The sequence below is a fragment of the Dendrobates tinctorius genome, unplaced genomic scaffold, assembly GCF_039654945.1.
Source record: "Dendrobates tinctorius isolate UK_male_01 unplaced genomic scaffold, ASM3965494v1 ptg000163l, whole genome shotgun sequence".
Taxonomy (NCBI): Eukaryota; Metazoa; Chordata; class Amphibia; order Anura; family Dendrobatidae; genus Dendrobates; species Dendrobates tinctorius.
The window spans coordinates 606,600-620,650 of NW_027361830.1; the positions used below are offsets into that span (position 1 = coordinate 606,600).

At 42.2% G+C, this 14,051-nt stretch overlaps 1 protein-coding gene across 3 annotated transcripts in view; it reads right to left on the reverse strand.

Moving 5' to 3' along the window:
- Positions 1–14,051, reverse strand: part of NQO2 (N-ribosyldihydronicotinamide:quinone dehydrogenase 2) — a 154,858-nt gene that overhangs the window by 49,441 nt on the left and 91,366 nt on the right. For all 3 annotated transcript variants that reach the window (XM_073550133.1, XM_073550134.1, XM_073550132.1), the window contains 2 exons: positions 7,256–7,420; positions 3,684–3,814 (listed from right to left, as the gene is read on the reverse strand). In XM_073550133.1, coding sequence (XP_073406234.1) covers positions 3,684–3,814; positions 7,256–7,420 — 296 coding nt within the window. The remainder of the gene's footprint in view (positions 1–3,683; positions 3,815–7,255; positions 7,421–14,051) is intronic.

A 14,051-nucleotide genomic window follows, 5' to 3' on the forward strand; every position in this document is an offset into this window, starting at 1 on the left:
GTTCTGACGCTGACGATCTTAGTGGGGTCACTATATATTTTTGAGGTGGGAGAGAGAGAAAGTCTATTCTTAACCCTGATCCTATCAGATTTAGTAACCACGGGTTGTTCGATATTTTCCTCCAGGCTGGGAGAAAAAAGCTTAGCCTCCCTCCCACCCTGGGCAAACAGTCACTTGGAGGGCTTTTTGTCCCAGGACGAGTTACCAAAGAAGAACCACCTGTCTCTCCTTCTGTTCTCTCGGGGGTCTCCTTTGAAAAAACTTTTTGTTCTGAAAGGACCTTTTAAAACCTGTAGGACCTTAATTTGGGAATCCCTTCTTTTTATCCCCCGCTATTTGGAGGATATCATCCAGTGTCTTTCCAAATAGGAATTTCCCTTCACAAGGGATGGCACATAGTTTCATCTTAGTTTGTAGGTCCCCAGGCCAACATTTAAGCCACAGTGTTCTTCGGGCTGCGTTTGACAGGGCTGCCGCTTTAGATGACAGCCTTACTGAATCAGCCGATGAGTCGGCTAAGAAGGCCGCCGCTCCCCTTATCACTGGAATGGATTCCAGGATCTTCTCCCTGGGTGTACCTTCCCTTAGCTGTTTCTCTAATCGGTCCACCCACACCATGAGGGCTCTGGAGGTACAAGTTGCCGCTATTGCTGGCCTAAGATTTCCTCCTGCTGATTCCCAAATGCCCTTGAGGAAAGTATCAGCTTTTTTGTCTAATGGGTGCTTTAAAGTACCCATATCCTCGAAGGGGAGTGCAAATTTTTTGGAGGCTTTGGCGACCGCCACGTCTAACTTCGGGGCTTTGTCCCAAGATGTGGACGCCTCCTCATCGAATGGGTATTTTCTTTTAAGAGAGGGAACCGTGGAGTTCTCCCTATCTGGTCTCTCCCATTCTTTTTTTTTTATCAGGCCCTGTACATTTTCGTTCAGCGGAAATACTCTGCGTCTCTTTTGGCCTAGTCCCCCGAACATTATGTCCTAGACTGATCTATCTGGCCGAAGGTCTGCTACCCCCATGGTAGATCTTACTGCCTTTACTAGCATGTCTACCTCGTCCAGGGGAAAGCAATGACGCCCTTCTGTTTCCTAATCTGAGGATGACGCGTCGGTGCCTGAGGTATGTGATGTAACTTCCCCTGACGTCGAGGCCTCTGACTGGGAGGCTACTATTGTGTCCCTTTTCCTTCCCCTTCCTTTGTGTTTTAGGGATGAAAGGGCACTTTGAAACTCCGAACGAATTACCGCTCTTAGATCCGAGGCGTAATCCGGGGTTTCATCACAAAGAACTTCCTGTATGCAGGAATCGCAGAGCTTTTTATTCCAAGCTGGTGGTAGCGGTCTGGTACAGGTGGGGCATTCCCTGTTCTTTGTTTTTTCTTTCTTCTTTCCCTAAGGGAAAGAAGTCTATTATAATGGGGGACATTCACGTAGATCACTTACCCCGTTGTGCGCGGATGCAGGTACCGGTTCGGGAGGTGGATTCGGATCCCTCACAGGCTGATCCACGGAAGGTGACTTGCTCCTCGCAGTCGACTTTCTCCGCTGCGTGGAGCGGCTACTGGACCGGTTCTCGCACCCATCCTTTTCTTTTTGCCAGCGATGGTGGTGTTGCCTGTGCTGCTGCTGCTTATGCTGCTGCATTGGCTGCTCCTCGTGCTGGTCGCTGTCCTCCATGTTTACAGGACGCTTCCAGCAAGGAGCATCTCCTGCATTCTTTTTTTAAATCGCCCACCATGATGTCACCTTCCTTCTCCCAGCCTGCACTGCTGAGCCCCGGGGAGCGCGCACTGCGCAGGCGCCGACCGCAGGGACGCGGAAGTCGTTGTTTAATTTCCAGGGCAGCGCCATCTTGGTACACCTCTGTACCGCTGCGCTGCCCCCGCGTGTGCCGGCATCCCCCAGCCCCATTCTCCTTTCCAGAGCGGCGGCTCGGTCCACCCCCGCCCGCTCACCCTATACAGCCCCTCGGCTACAGCAGTGGCGGCTTCAGGCTCTGACCCCACCTCTGCAGGGGCCTCCCCGCTGCCAGAACCGCGAACGGGATGGCCCTGGTCCTTTCCTCAGGTAAGCTGCTGCCGCCACTGCTGCAGGATCCACGGGTCACCCGTCAAGGACAGGAACCCAACTGGGGGCGGAGGAGAGGTGCCGCCTTTTTATCTGTAGGTTCCTGTCCTTGATGGGAGGACCCCTTCTCTCTGTGGTGCTGTCATGGGTGAGAGAAAAATGTGAATCCAACTTTTTCCTAGTGAATTGACTGAGAAGTCTACAACATGGACAGTTGAAGAAGGGCAAAGCTTTAAAAGAGGTACTGGACATGTAAATATATCTGTCAGGAAATATTATATTACTACTACTGGATTTTGAAAATTTTAGTGGGATATGTTTGAATGTATAGGATGTAAGGTTTTACTCGCTCAGCTGCGGTTGAGGTTGGCACAGGAAAACGGTTTTATTAAGATTGCATAAACTGCACAGGAAACCAAACCAAAAAACGGCCTTTTCCAGCACAAAATAAAAAAAAGAAACAAATAAGTAAATAGTCCTTACAGGATTGCGCATTCGCCTACTCAGGTTAGTATTCAGCTCTTAAGGCCTTAGCACAGACCAGCACACAGGAGATCCACACATCTCAAGACCTAGACACCGAATGAGACACTTGGTCTCCATTTTATTTGCCAAACCACGAGCCTTGGGTGGGATTTTTGAGCAGTCAATCCCATGCATCTCTTTGACTGCTAGTAAAACTTGGCCTTGATACGCCTTATTAACTCTCTCATGTCATGATCAAGTCTGGGGTTTGTTTCTGATTATTCTCCCCAGAATGGTCATGCAGGAGTTAATCTTCCCTGCCTCGTTTTGGTATCTCTCTGGCTATTTCAGTCCGCTGTTACCTCCAGGCTTTGTCAGTTATAGTTCCAGTCTCTGGCTTGAGCAGCTGACCCCGTTATACCCAGATTTGTCCTCTGCCCGTTTTCCTAGGTTCCGTTCCTGTTTCCCCCTGTGACTTCGCTCGTCGTAGTACTCACTCTCTGTGTTGTGATCTCTTGGTATTTGGCTCGGCTTGCCCCCTGACCTGTTCTGTTGTCTTCCGCATCTGGTTCTTCCGATCCCGACCGGCTTTGACATCTTAGGCTTGTTTCTGACCACGTGTATTGCTGTGACCTCTGGTACTTCGTTCCCTTTCAGTTTCTGACCCAGCTTTTCTGACTACTCTTTCGCCACCTAGAGGGTCCTGCCTGCTGCTCTGTGGGTTCTCTGTGAGTGTACCTATTTTCCTTCACCCGAACCCCCTGGTGGAGGTTGTGTGCTACTGCGCTGCAGCAGGCATTACATTGTGTGCTACTGCGCTGCAGTAGGCATTACATCTCAGCACTATACGTGCTTGAGCATGCTTTCTCAAGCTTACATCACCGAAGCTACCAACCACAATGATATATATCTTCCCTCAAGGACCTGTCTGGTGACCATCTTAAAGGGGCACAGCTTAAATGTATTAGTACATAGAAGGACTGCATTGATGATCACCTTGTGATCTGCCATATCAACACTGGAACTTGACAACTATAGACTTTGACTAGCAATGGCATCTGGATACATAGGTGAAAAAGGGATTTGGGTTGAAGAAAGGACAAACAAATATGTGTACCTAATGGTGCCTGTATAGTGACAAAGATCAACATCACCTGGAAGATGACAAGATCAGCTTCTTGAATTTTTTTCTGTTCCTTTATGATGTCCTCAGATAACCAGCCTTTCTTAAATGCTTCCATTGTTTCTTTGCTATAGCGGAAATGCTGAGGATTACACAGGTCTCCTGTTAATTAGAAGTATAAGTTATAAAATCTCAACATAAGAAATAAGAATCTGGATGAAATGCCTCTTTTTTTCCCCTCTGCACATATTTTTATAATTTTCCCAAGTGTGTAGAAAATTTGAGGTGAATTTATAATTACAGTAAAATTAAAGAGATTTTCCCACTAACAAAGTATTTTTTAATTAATAGCTCTTGGAATAAAAATAAGTTCCAAAATTGCATGCATTAAAAAATGTACCTGTGCTGAGATAATCTTCTAAATGTGTCCCTGTCACTTATAAATGTGATAAATGTGACACAACCAATAAACAGTACATAGCAAGGTCAGATTTTTAAGATTATCTCAGCACAGGAACATTTTTTCTAAACATCCAATTGTGGAACTTTTTATTATTCAAAGATCTGTTGATTAAAATTATCTTTGTGGGAACACCCCTTTAATTTTCTAGTATAGATTATTAATATTGGGTAGGTAACCAATTTCTGGTAAAGTTGCCATTAGGAAAACCTAGTAATCCTTGATTACCAACCTTCAGTATATATAATCTTCAATCAGAACACATTTTACTAATTTGCTATTGCTTGCTTTTACAGAATTAAATTGCTTGAAACTGAAATGAGAACCATGCGTGAGTTCTTCTCTTTATTTTAATAAATGTTTTAGGCACATAATTTTGTGCCACTAATACAGGTGCATCTCACAAAATTAGAATATCATTTAAAACTTAATTTATTTCAGTTTTTCAATACATAAAGTAAAACTCATACATTACATAGATCACTGTTTGTAATGACTCTATTTCAAGTGTTTATTTCTGTTAATGTTGATGATTATGGCTTACAGCCAATGAAAACCCAAAAGAAATCTCAGTAAATTAGAATACTTTATAACACCAGCTTGAAAAATTATTTAAAAATCCGAAATGTTGGCCTACTGAAATGTATATTCAGTAAATGCACTCAATACTTGTGTAGGGTCAGTGGGCCGGGCTGGGGGGTGGTCCCTCTGTATACCGCGCAGTGACGTATAGACACAAGATGGAGGCAGATTTCGGGTGCAACAGTTCCAAGTTTATTCACTTGCCATCCGCCTGACGGCCTCGCAGCACACCACAATCCTCTTCAAGGCTCTCCGGTTACAGCACACTTCGACACAACGTATTTGTCACCTGAGATGTGTATATACGCACCATCCCTTTTCACGTAGGAACGCTCTGACAGCTCTGTCACTGTGGTTGCCTTAGGCCTGTACACCAACAGTAATTTACTGGTCAATCGTCGTTGCCAATACGGTGTCCCACACCCGGAGCCTCGTCTACACTGCGGTACTTCGTGTCAGGACCACCCCCTAACGTTCTCTCTCCTCAGTCCCCTGGTTGGGTTCTCCTCACAGTGCACCAACTGTCACAGTCTTCCTGTCACTTGAGCTCCCCCTGGGGACTGGAACTTTCTGGAACCCTCCTGTCAAATTTATAACTTTCCCGGTTCCTTGTAACTCCGCCCCCCCATGACCAACGGTTTCTAAAGTCCTAAGCTGCTGTCAAGTCCTGGACTCACACTCCTCCCTGCCATCTTGTGGTCAACCCCAGGTACTGAACGTCACCTACACTTTCCTAGCTGTCTTCCCACTGTCAAAACTGCTATCTGCCTAAAATGTGCAAACCCTCCTTCCTACTTGCTGACAAGTCTGTCCGTCAGGTCACCTTCCCTACACTTGGTCGGGGCTCCTTTGGCATCAATCACTGCATCAATGCGGTGTAGCATGGAGACGATCAGCTGTGGCACTGCTGAGGTGTTATGGAAGCCCAGGTTGCTCCTGGTGTCTCTCATATTCCTCTTTAAAATACCCCATAGATTCACTATGGGGTTAAGGTCTGGCAAGTTCGCTGGCCAATCAAGCACAGTGACACTGTTGTTTTTAAACCAGGTATTGGTACTTTTGGCAGTGTATACAGGTGCCAAGTCCTGCTAGAGAATTACATTTCCAACTCCAAAAAGCTTGTCGGCAGGGTGAAGCATGAAGTGCTCTAAAATGTCCTGGTAGACGGCCGCGCTGACTTTAGTCTTGATAAAACAGTGTCCGTATACAAGCAGATGACGTAGCTCCCCAAACCATCACTGATTGAGGGAACTTCACACTAGACCTTAAGCAGCTTGGATTGTGTGCCTCTCCTCTCTTCCACCAGATTCTGAGACCTTGATTTCCAAGGTCTAGTGTGAAATATCCACAATCAATGATGGTTTTGGGAGCCATGTCATCTGCTGGTGTAGGTCCACTGTGTTTTATCAAGACCAAAGTCAGCGCAGCCGTCTGCCAGGAAATTTTAGAGCACTTCATGTTTCCCTCTGCTGACAAGCTTATTGGAGATGGAAATTTCATTCTCCAGCAGGAATTGGAACCTGTCTACACTGTCAAAAGTACCAATTCCTAATTTAAAAACAACAGTATCACTGTGTTTGATTGTCCAGCAAACTAGTCTGACCTTAATCCCATAGAGAATCAATGGGGTATTGTCAAGAGGAAGATGAGAGACACCAGACCCAACAATACAGACAAGCTGAAGGCTGCTATCAAAGCAACCTGGGCTTCCATAACACCTCAGCAGTGCCACAGGCTGATCACCTCCATGCCACGCTGCATTGAAGCAGTAATTGATGCCAAAGGAGCCCCTACCAAGTATTGATTGCTTTTACTGAACATACATTTCAGTAGGCCAACATTTCAGATTTTGAAATAATTTTTTCAAGCTGGTGTTATAAAGTATTCTAATTTTCTGAGATAATGACTTTTGGGTTTTCATTGGCTGCAAGCCATAATCATCAACATTAACAGAAATAAACACTTGAAATACATCACTCTGTTTGCAATGACTATATAATATATGAGTTTCACTTTTTGTATTGAACTGAAATAAACTTTTTGATGATATTCTAATCTTGTGAGATGCACCTGTATTTGCAGTAAGCTCTTGAGAATCCTTTAAATGAAGTAACATAACACGCATCTCTGGCATGAGTTTTAAAACATCTGTGGAATTTATTAAGCCCTGCACTTGAATTATGGCCCAAAAAAGGCTAAATATTTGTTCAAGCCTCATTTGCACAAGAATATGAAACTTTTTATTTTCCATCTTTTTCACCATTTTTTTAAAAAGTTGTCATGGCCAAATGGAAATAGTCAAGGGCTTATCGCAACCTTACATATTTACTATAATTTTTGCCTGTAACTTGCTTAAATTATAGAATAGATGTATGTTAGTCCACAACATTTCTGGTTCACAAAGCGGTAAAGATAGTTTAATTTATTAAAACTGTAATTTATTATTTGGTGCATCTTCTTGGAGTTCAGCTTGGTTTAAGAATGGATTATAAAACACACATCTTAATAAATTCCTCCTTAAATGTTTCTATATAGTTCCAAAATATGCCAATATGACTGACCTGTGATGTCATTTCCGGTTGCTGCCGCATTAAACTGCATAGCATATAGATCAGAGATAGTGACTCTGCATCCCATCTTACTCATAACATCAACTGCAACATTTTTTAATGAACCATTCATTGATTTTGGCTCCTGATGAGCATACACAATCAAAACATTTTTGCCTATAGATAAAACATAAAAGACTTAATGTTATAATTAAGAAAGTTATCAGGTGATTGCTGCACGGAACATAAAAAGCCTCAATTTTTCTTTCTGAAAATTCTTCTACTTCTATAGCTTTGCTTCATGTAGCGTTACAACTTTAGGTAGTTTTAGTCTAATTAGTCTACTTTATAAGGTGGCATTCACCTGCTGTGCAACCATATTTTGTAGTGCAGCCACGCCTTCCGCTGGGGTGAATAAGCTCTCGAGTTTACATTTTACGTCACAATGTTATGGCACACTCCTCATTTGCGTTCATTAGTGGACGACAGTAGAAATGGCTGTCGCTAATATTGTTAACTTGGGATTTACAAGTAACATCCATATTATAAGTGGGTTGTGTCATGAAGATAACTCCTTTTACAGACAGCCCAGTAATCAGATAATTACTACAAGCCCAAATCATAGTCCCAATGGTGGAACCGTCTATGATATCCATGTACGTAAATAAATATGAATAAATTTAATCTAATAAAGTTTAATTTTGAAGTATGTTTATGGTATACAGTAAACAGCCTCAACTAATTAAATACAAATCTCTGTAAATATGGCTCATAACATTTTGAAAAATGTAGGTCAGTTATTCTGTAATGAATCAACTTGAGTTAGACCTCCACAGCCAGACTTGGTGATAGCAGCTCACAAGGATACTCAAGTTTTCACCCTTCTCCTACATAGGGATCTTGTAACATCTGTACTGTTTTTAGCCCTCTGTTTCTGCTTCAGGCGCTAGGCGGCACCATGACACATGACTGCTACAGTACTGTTCTATTCCTTTTGGTGCCACTAGATTAGGGAAATATGAAATTAAGTGTTTGACTTTGATTAATCCTTTCTGAGAGACCTAGGCAGGATTCTCTGCTACTTAAACTCTCGGGTCTCTGACTTCCACTGGCAGTCAATAAGTTCTGCTTACATGGCCCATAGCTCTAGTCCTTGCTTTGTGTTGTCTTCCTCATTTTTCACCTTTTGGGACTTCAGCTTATATTTTGACCATCCACTAGCTTTCGGATTTTGTCCATGACATAACCTCTTGGTACTGAACCTGCGTGGCAACACTTATTCCCTTCAGCTTGCTTCACCGGTCAGCAGCTGACTATATGGCCCCAGTCCAGGGTACCTGTGTGAGACCAGATCCCTTCATGACATATGATGGACAGTTTTGTCATATGTCATGTCCCTGCCTTTGATGCGGGTTCACAAGCCAAGCCTACATCTTTCCTGGCAGATGATGGCTGATTTATTCAATCTCTGACAGAAAGATTTAACACGCCAATTTTTTTTCACCACTTAAATAAAAAAACTATACATGTTTGGTATCTATGTAATTGTACTGAGCTGGAGAATCATATTGCCAGGTCACTTTTACCTTATAGTGAACATGGTAAATGCAAAGAAAAAAAAAGTACTGGAAATGTACTTGTTTTGGCTTGCTCTAAGCCTTTCCATATAAGCTCTTTTGATTATGGGCTAAGTATTGCACCAGCTGTTTTTCAAAATTTTGTTAATAGCATATTCAGAGACATACATCGTTAATATGTGGTTGTCTATTTGGATAACATCTTGGCTTATTCACCTGATATTATGTCACACATCTGACATGTTCATTCTGTACTCAAAGACTCAGAAACTTTTTTTTATTTGCTAAACTTGAAACATGTGTATTCAGAGATGAAGAAGTAAATTTCCTGGGGTATATATTGTCCGCTCAAGGTTTCTGAATGGACACCTCAAAGGTCAAAGCTGTTAAGGACTGGATGCAACCCAAATCTCTGAAGGCCTTGCAGCATTTCCTTGGGATTGCCAACTACTATCATAAATTTATTAAAAATATTTCTAAGACTGCCAAAAACTGACCGACTTGACCAAAAAGGAACAGTGCTTTCACTGAGTTAAAAGAGCATTTCTCATCTGACCCTGTATTAGTTAAGCCTGTCCTTTTGTAGTGGAAGTTGATGCCGCAAAGCTTTGAGTGGGAGTGGTGTTGTCACAGGGTATACCGCCTCTCACTCAATTCCGTTCGAGTACCTTCTTCCTACGAACATTTTCATCTGTTGGTAAACATTATGACATAGTTAACTGTGAATTATTGCCAATTAAGTGGGCGTTCGAAAAATGGCGCCACTTCCTCAAAGGTGCCAAACATAAAATCATTGTTTCACGGATGACAAAAATCTTACTTCTCTTGAATCAGAATAGCTTATTCAGTTTTTTTTTTTAAATGATAGAAAGTATCTATCCCATAGACTAGATAGTGGTATAGGCAGTTTAGGGATGTTAAAACTCAGCATTATTTCATTAAACCTACAAAAAACTGGAAGTATTCACCAAGTATTGAAAAGAAAAATACATATTTACTTATAATTCACATTAAAATATTGATGGACGGAGATACATGTGCAAAATATGCTGCTTATTAGAGGTCAAAAATATCCTATTGCATGAAATCCTATGTTGTCAAATCAAAGTGTCATAGTGCTAAATATATATACTTTTTGTGAGAACTTATATCACATATTTAATAAACAGTACATGTAAAAAAAAATTAATATTCAATGATACTTAGACTCATACATATTGCTGCTTATATACTTAATATTTAATTACATATAACAAAAATCACTTAATTTAACTACTGTAATATACTACGGAAAATGCTTAGTGCATAATTGCATAGTCTCTAATAGGTTTAGAAGTTCACCCGTGTATACTTCAGTGCCTGTTAATACAAATTACTAGCAAAGTGCATAAGTGTTTCTAGCAGCAATGGTAATTAGAGCATGAGCTCTGGTGAAAAAGTGATATGCAAAATAATTGTAGTTAGTAAGCAGAGTGAAAACAAATGTGTAGATACATGACCTGTAATGCAGTCCAAATGCCCCAATGAGCATTTTGTGTTTGCTTCTTCCTGGGGGATGTGTCTGTGAGGGGTACCGATGTTGGGTCTATTTATAGTCCTGTCTAAGCAGTGGTGGCAGCGGTATGAAATGGCGCTCGCACCGATGTATGAGGGAGTGACGTCATGGCAGGTTGGCGTTCCACGTCACTGATCCACGCCCCCCCATCCAACGCGTTAGGATAGGGGGACGGAGTCAGCGACGCTGTGGACATGTCACCATAATCACAGCCCGACATCAGAAGGGAGAGCTCAACGCAGGAGTGGGCGGGTAAGTGAAGGACCGGGTTCCCACGTAACATGCAGAGCATTAAATGCCCGTTATTAATCAATAAAAGAACTCTACCTTAGGCCTGTTTTACATGTCCTGATATTTCCGATACCGGAAAAAACAGTACCAGAGATATCAGTGTCCGTGTGTGTACTACGTGTGGCACACATGTGGCAACCGTGTTACGGCCGCTGGGGAAGTAGCGCTACTGTAAGCCATTGTCCCCCAGCGGCTGGTGCTGAAGCCGGCAGTCATCCATTCTCCCCTGCTCTACCGCTATCAGCGCTATTAGAGGAGAATGAATGAAAAACTGACCTGTTGTGACCTCCGGACCGTCGGAGAAAGCAAGTGATGAGGTCACTGTGTCAGAGCTTGAGCTGCCATGACCTCATCACTTGCATTCTTACATGGTCCGGAGGTCACAGCAGGTCAGTTTTTCATTCATTTATTCTCCTCTGCTCTGCCGGTGAGCAAATGGATGACAGCCGCGTTCAGCTCCTGCCACCAGGGAACAGCGGCTTACAGTAGCGCTACTTCCCCGGCGGCCATCCATGTACACGGAGGACAGTGTGCGCTGTTCTCTGTGTGTATATGTGCGGCACATTTTGTGACCTGTGTGTCCGGCTTAAAACGGACATGTCTGCGTGTTTTGCACACGGACACACGGTCCGTGAAAACACGCTGACATGTACATTGACCCATTCATTTGAATGGGTCTACGTGTGTCAGTGTCTGGGGTACGTGAGAAACTGTCACCACACATACCGGAGACACTGACATGTGAAATAGGCCTAAGGCTAAATACTGTAGATACAGGTTAAAGTACATGAAGCAAGCCCAGGCTACATTTGCTTACATACAACTAAATGCATGATGATGGAGAGATGTAAAAATATATAAAAGCTCTGCCTTCCTGTGTACGTACTATAAGTGCGTTGTGATGAAAATTATTGTATTTGCTGAATATAGCACATATGTGCATAAAACACTATTTCAAAGCAATATCTCTTATTAAGCTAAATCTGTGTATATATATTAAAAAATGAAATGGAGAAGCCGGGTTTTATTGTTATTAACCCTTTACAGTACTATCAATTATATACTATAGTGCATGTTAAACACAATGTTAATACTGGAATATAATATGACTGTGAAAAAAAAAAAATAGAGGGTGAGATCATATGTAAAGATGAACCAAACATCCATATCTATAATTTTAGACAGGATAGCACCATAACCAAGCACATAGCAATTTTGTAAGATTAAAGATGTGCTCAGTGACTTGCTGTCATAAAGTGACTTTTTAAATCTACATTAACTAGCTTGGCCCGTGCAAAATTTTCGCACATTGGTCGTCGGGGGCGCAGGCAATTTCAGAAAAAGCAAGCTGGTCAAATGTAAATGTATTTCATGAGCTGATGAACACAGACAGCTATTTATATATGTAGATTGGTAATACAATAAAGAAGAGGCCAAAAAATGTTTTCCGGTTGAGGTACCACCTGCAGGTCATTGTGTAATTCTGCAGGTTTATGAAAATGAATGTTTAAACTGTATTTAGTGATAAAATCATTGATGTGTGGTTTGTTTTGCTCTTTTCTTGCTGATGGGAGCAAATTTACCTTTCAAATGGTGTATCATATGTGTGTGTGAGGCGAAGTAATCCGCAAGAAAACAGTGCATGTTTACAAATGTGTTGGTAGTGTGCCTTGGGGTACTGTAGTGCCACCTGCCGGTCATTTTTCCTTACTGCAGGTTTATGAAAATTAATGTTTAAACTGTATTTTGTGATCAAATTGTGGATGTGTGGTTTGTTTGGCTATTTTCTTGCTGAAGGGGGCAAGTTTACCTTTCAAATGGTGTATCATTTGTGTGTGTGGGTGCAGTATGAACTGGGATACAAAGGAAACACCGAAAAACAGTGTTTAGAAATAATAGACTAGATTATTGATATGAGATCTCTATCTTTAACCATACAGTGTAGTGAAATATCTTAATAGAATCATAAAGTGAAAGTGAAATTACTTCCACACAGCGGATGTAATTAGTGCAAAAAAATTGAAAAGTGACCATAGTGAATAATAATTTATTATCTACTAAAAGAATAATACATTTAGGCATCTAACATTAAAAATATTAAGAAATATATAATAAAGTGCCTTCATATATTAAAAATTGCACTTCTGAAAATATATAAAAAAAGTTTCTATTTACTAAGAATGTCATTTATATTCTTCCATTTTTTTCTTTTTTCCTAGGATAAGAGGCCTCAGATAGTCATCAGTCCTCCAACATACGAAAATCACACAACACCAGCAAGCTTTCTCCACCTGCACCCAAATCCAAGCTGCCCTCCGGACCATCTACAAACGGTAAGTATCAAAGAAACGAAGGAACTGTAACTCAATAGAGAAAAAAAAATGTTAAAAACAAAACATAAAAAGATATACATAACATACTTTAATCCTAAAAGCAATAAATTATTTAAAGGAAAGGGACAAAGCTTAAAATTTCATTTAATGCATTAGGCTGAACTGAGCCTATCTTCAGAATCAATCAAGCCTCTAATTGGGCCAGACTTTTTCTCCAACTTCCTCCTCTCTGATCAATAAAAACCCTATCAATTCACATCACCTTTAAAAGTTTGGCGTTGCAGTCATGAGCAAGTTTAAAATGTGTTGGTATTGGTTTTAATTCCGAAACATTCATACTATCGCTAGCATTTATTATATCCCTGTAATGTTCCCTTATTCGAGTTTTTAGTGATGTCTAGATGTGAGACCTACATACATTTTTCCACAAGGACAGACTGCATAGTATATAACGCCTATGGTATTGAGTCACCCTCCCAGGGCCATGGGGTACTCGGTACCGGGCCGGTGTCACGGGGATGTGTCACAGCAGCAGTGACCCGGTCCGTGGCCCTGGGCGCCCAAATCAAGGGTGGTTTGTGGTTAATGTAATAGTTTGTGACGCCACCTGTGGTGTTGGGCAAGGGAGGTGTTAAGCCGATGCTGCATGCAGATGCACTGGGACTGATGGTGTGGTGCAGCAAAGATGGTGTAGCTCCCCACAGGCGGAGCTGTAGTCCCAGGGCAGTGTAGATGTGGTTGGCACGGGGATGTAGCAGTGCCGACAGGGTAGGAAGCAGACAAGACACAGCAGGGTGCAATTTCTCTACCTTTACTTGATAACTGCAGCCCAGGGTCCTGATTACAGATGGTAATGGAGCAGGCTAGCCTGGAAGCAACTCAGGGATTCTCTCTCACAGACGGGCTGTGCAGTCTCCTTCCTAGCGCCTTGCGGTGTGAAGCACTCCAGTACTTAGTTACTCTAGAGTTCCTTCTGTCAGATGTTCCCAAGAACCTTACTTGCACGGCAGACAGCTGTAGCCTATCTCGGGGACTCCTCACTCCTGAGTCCC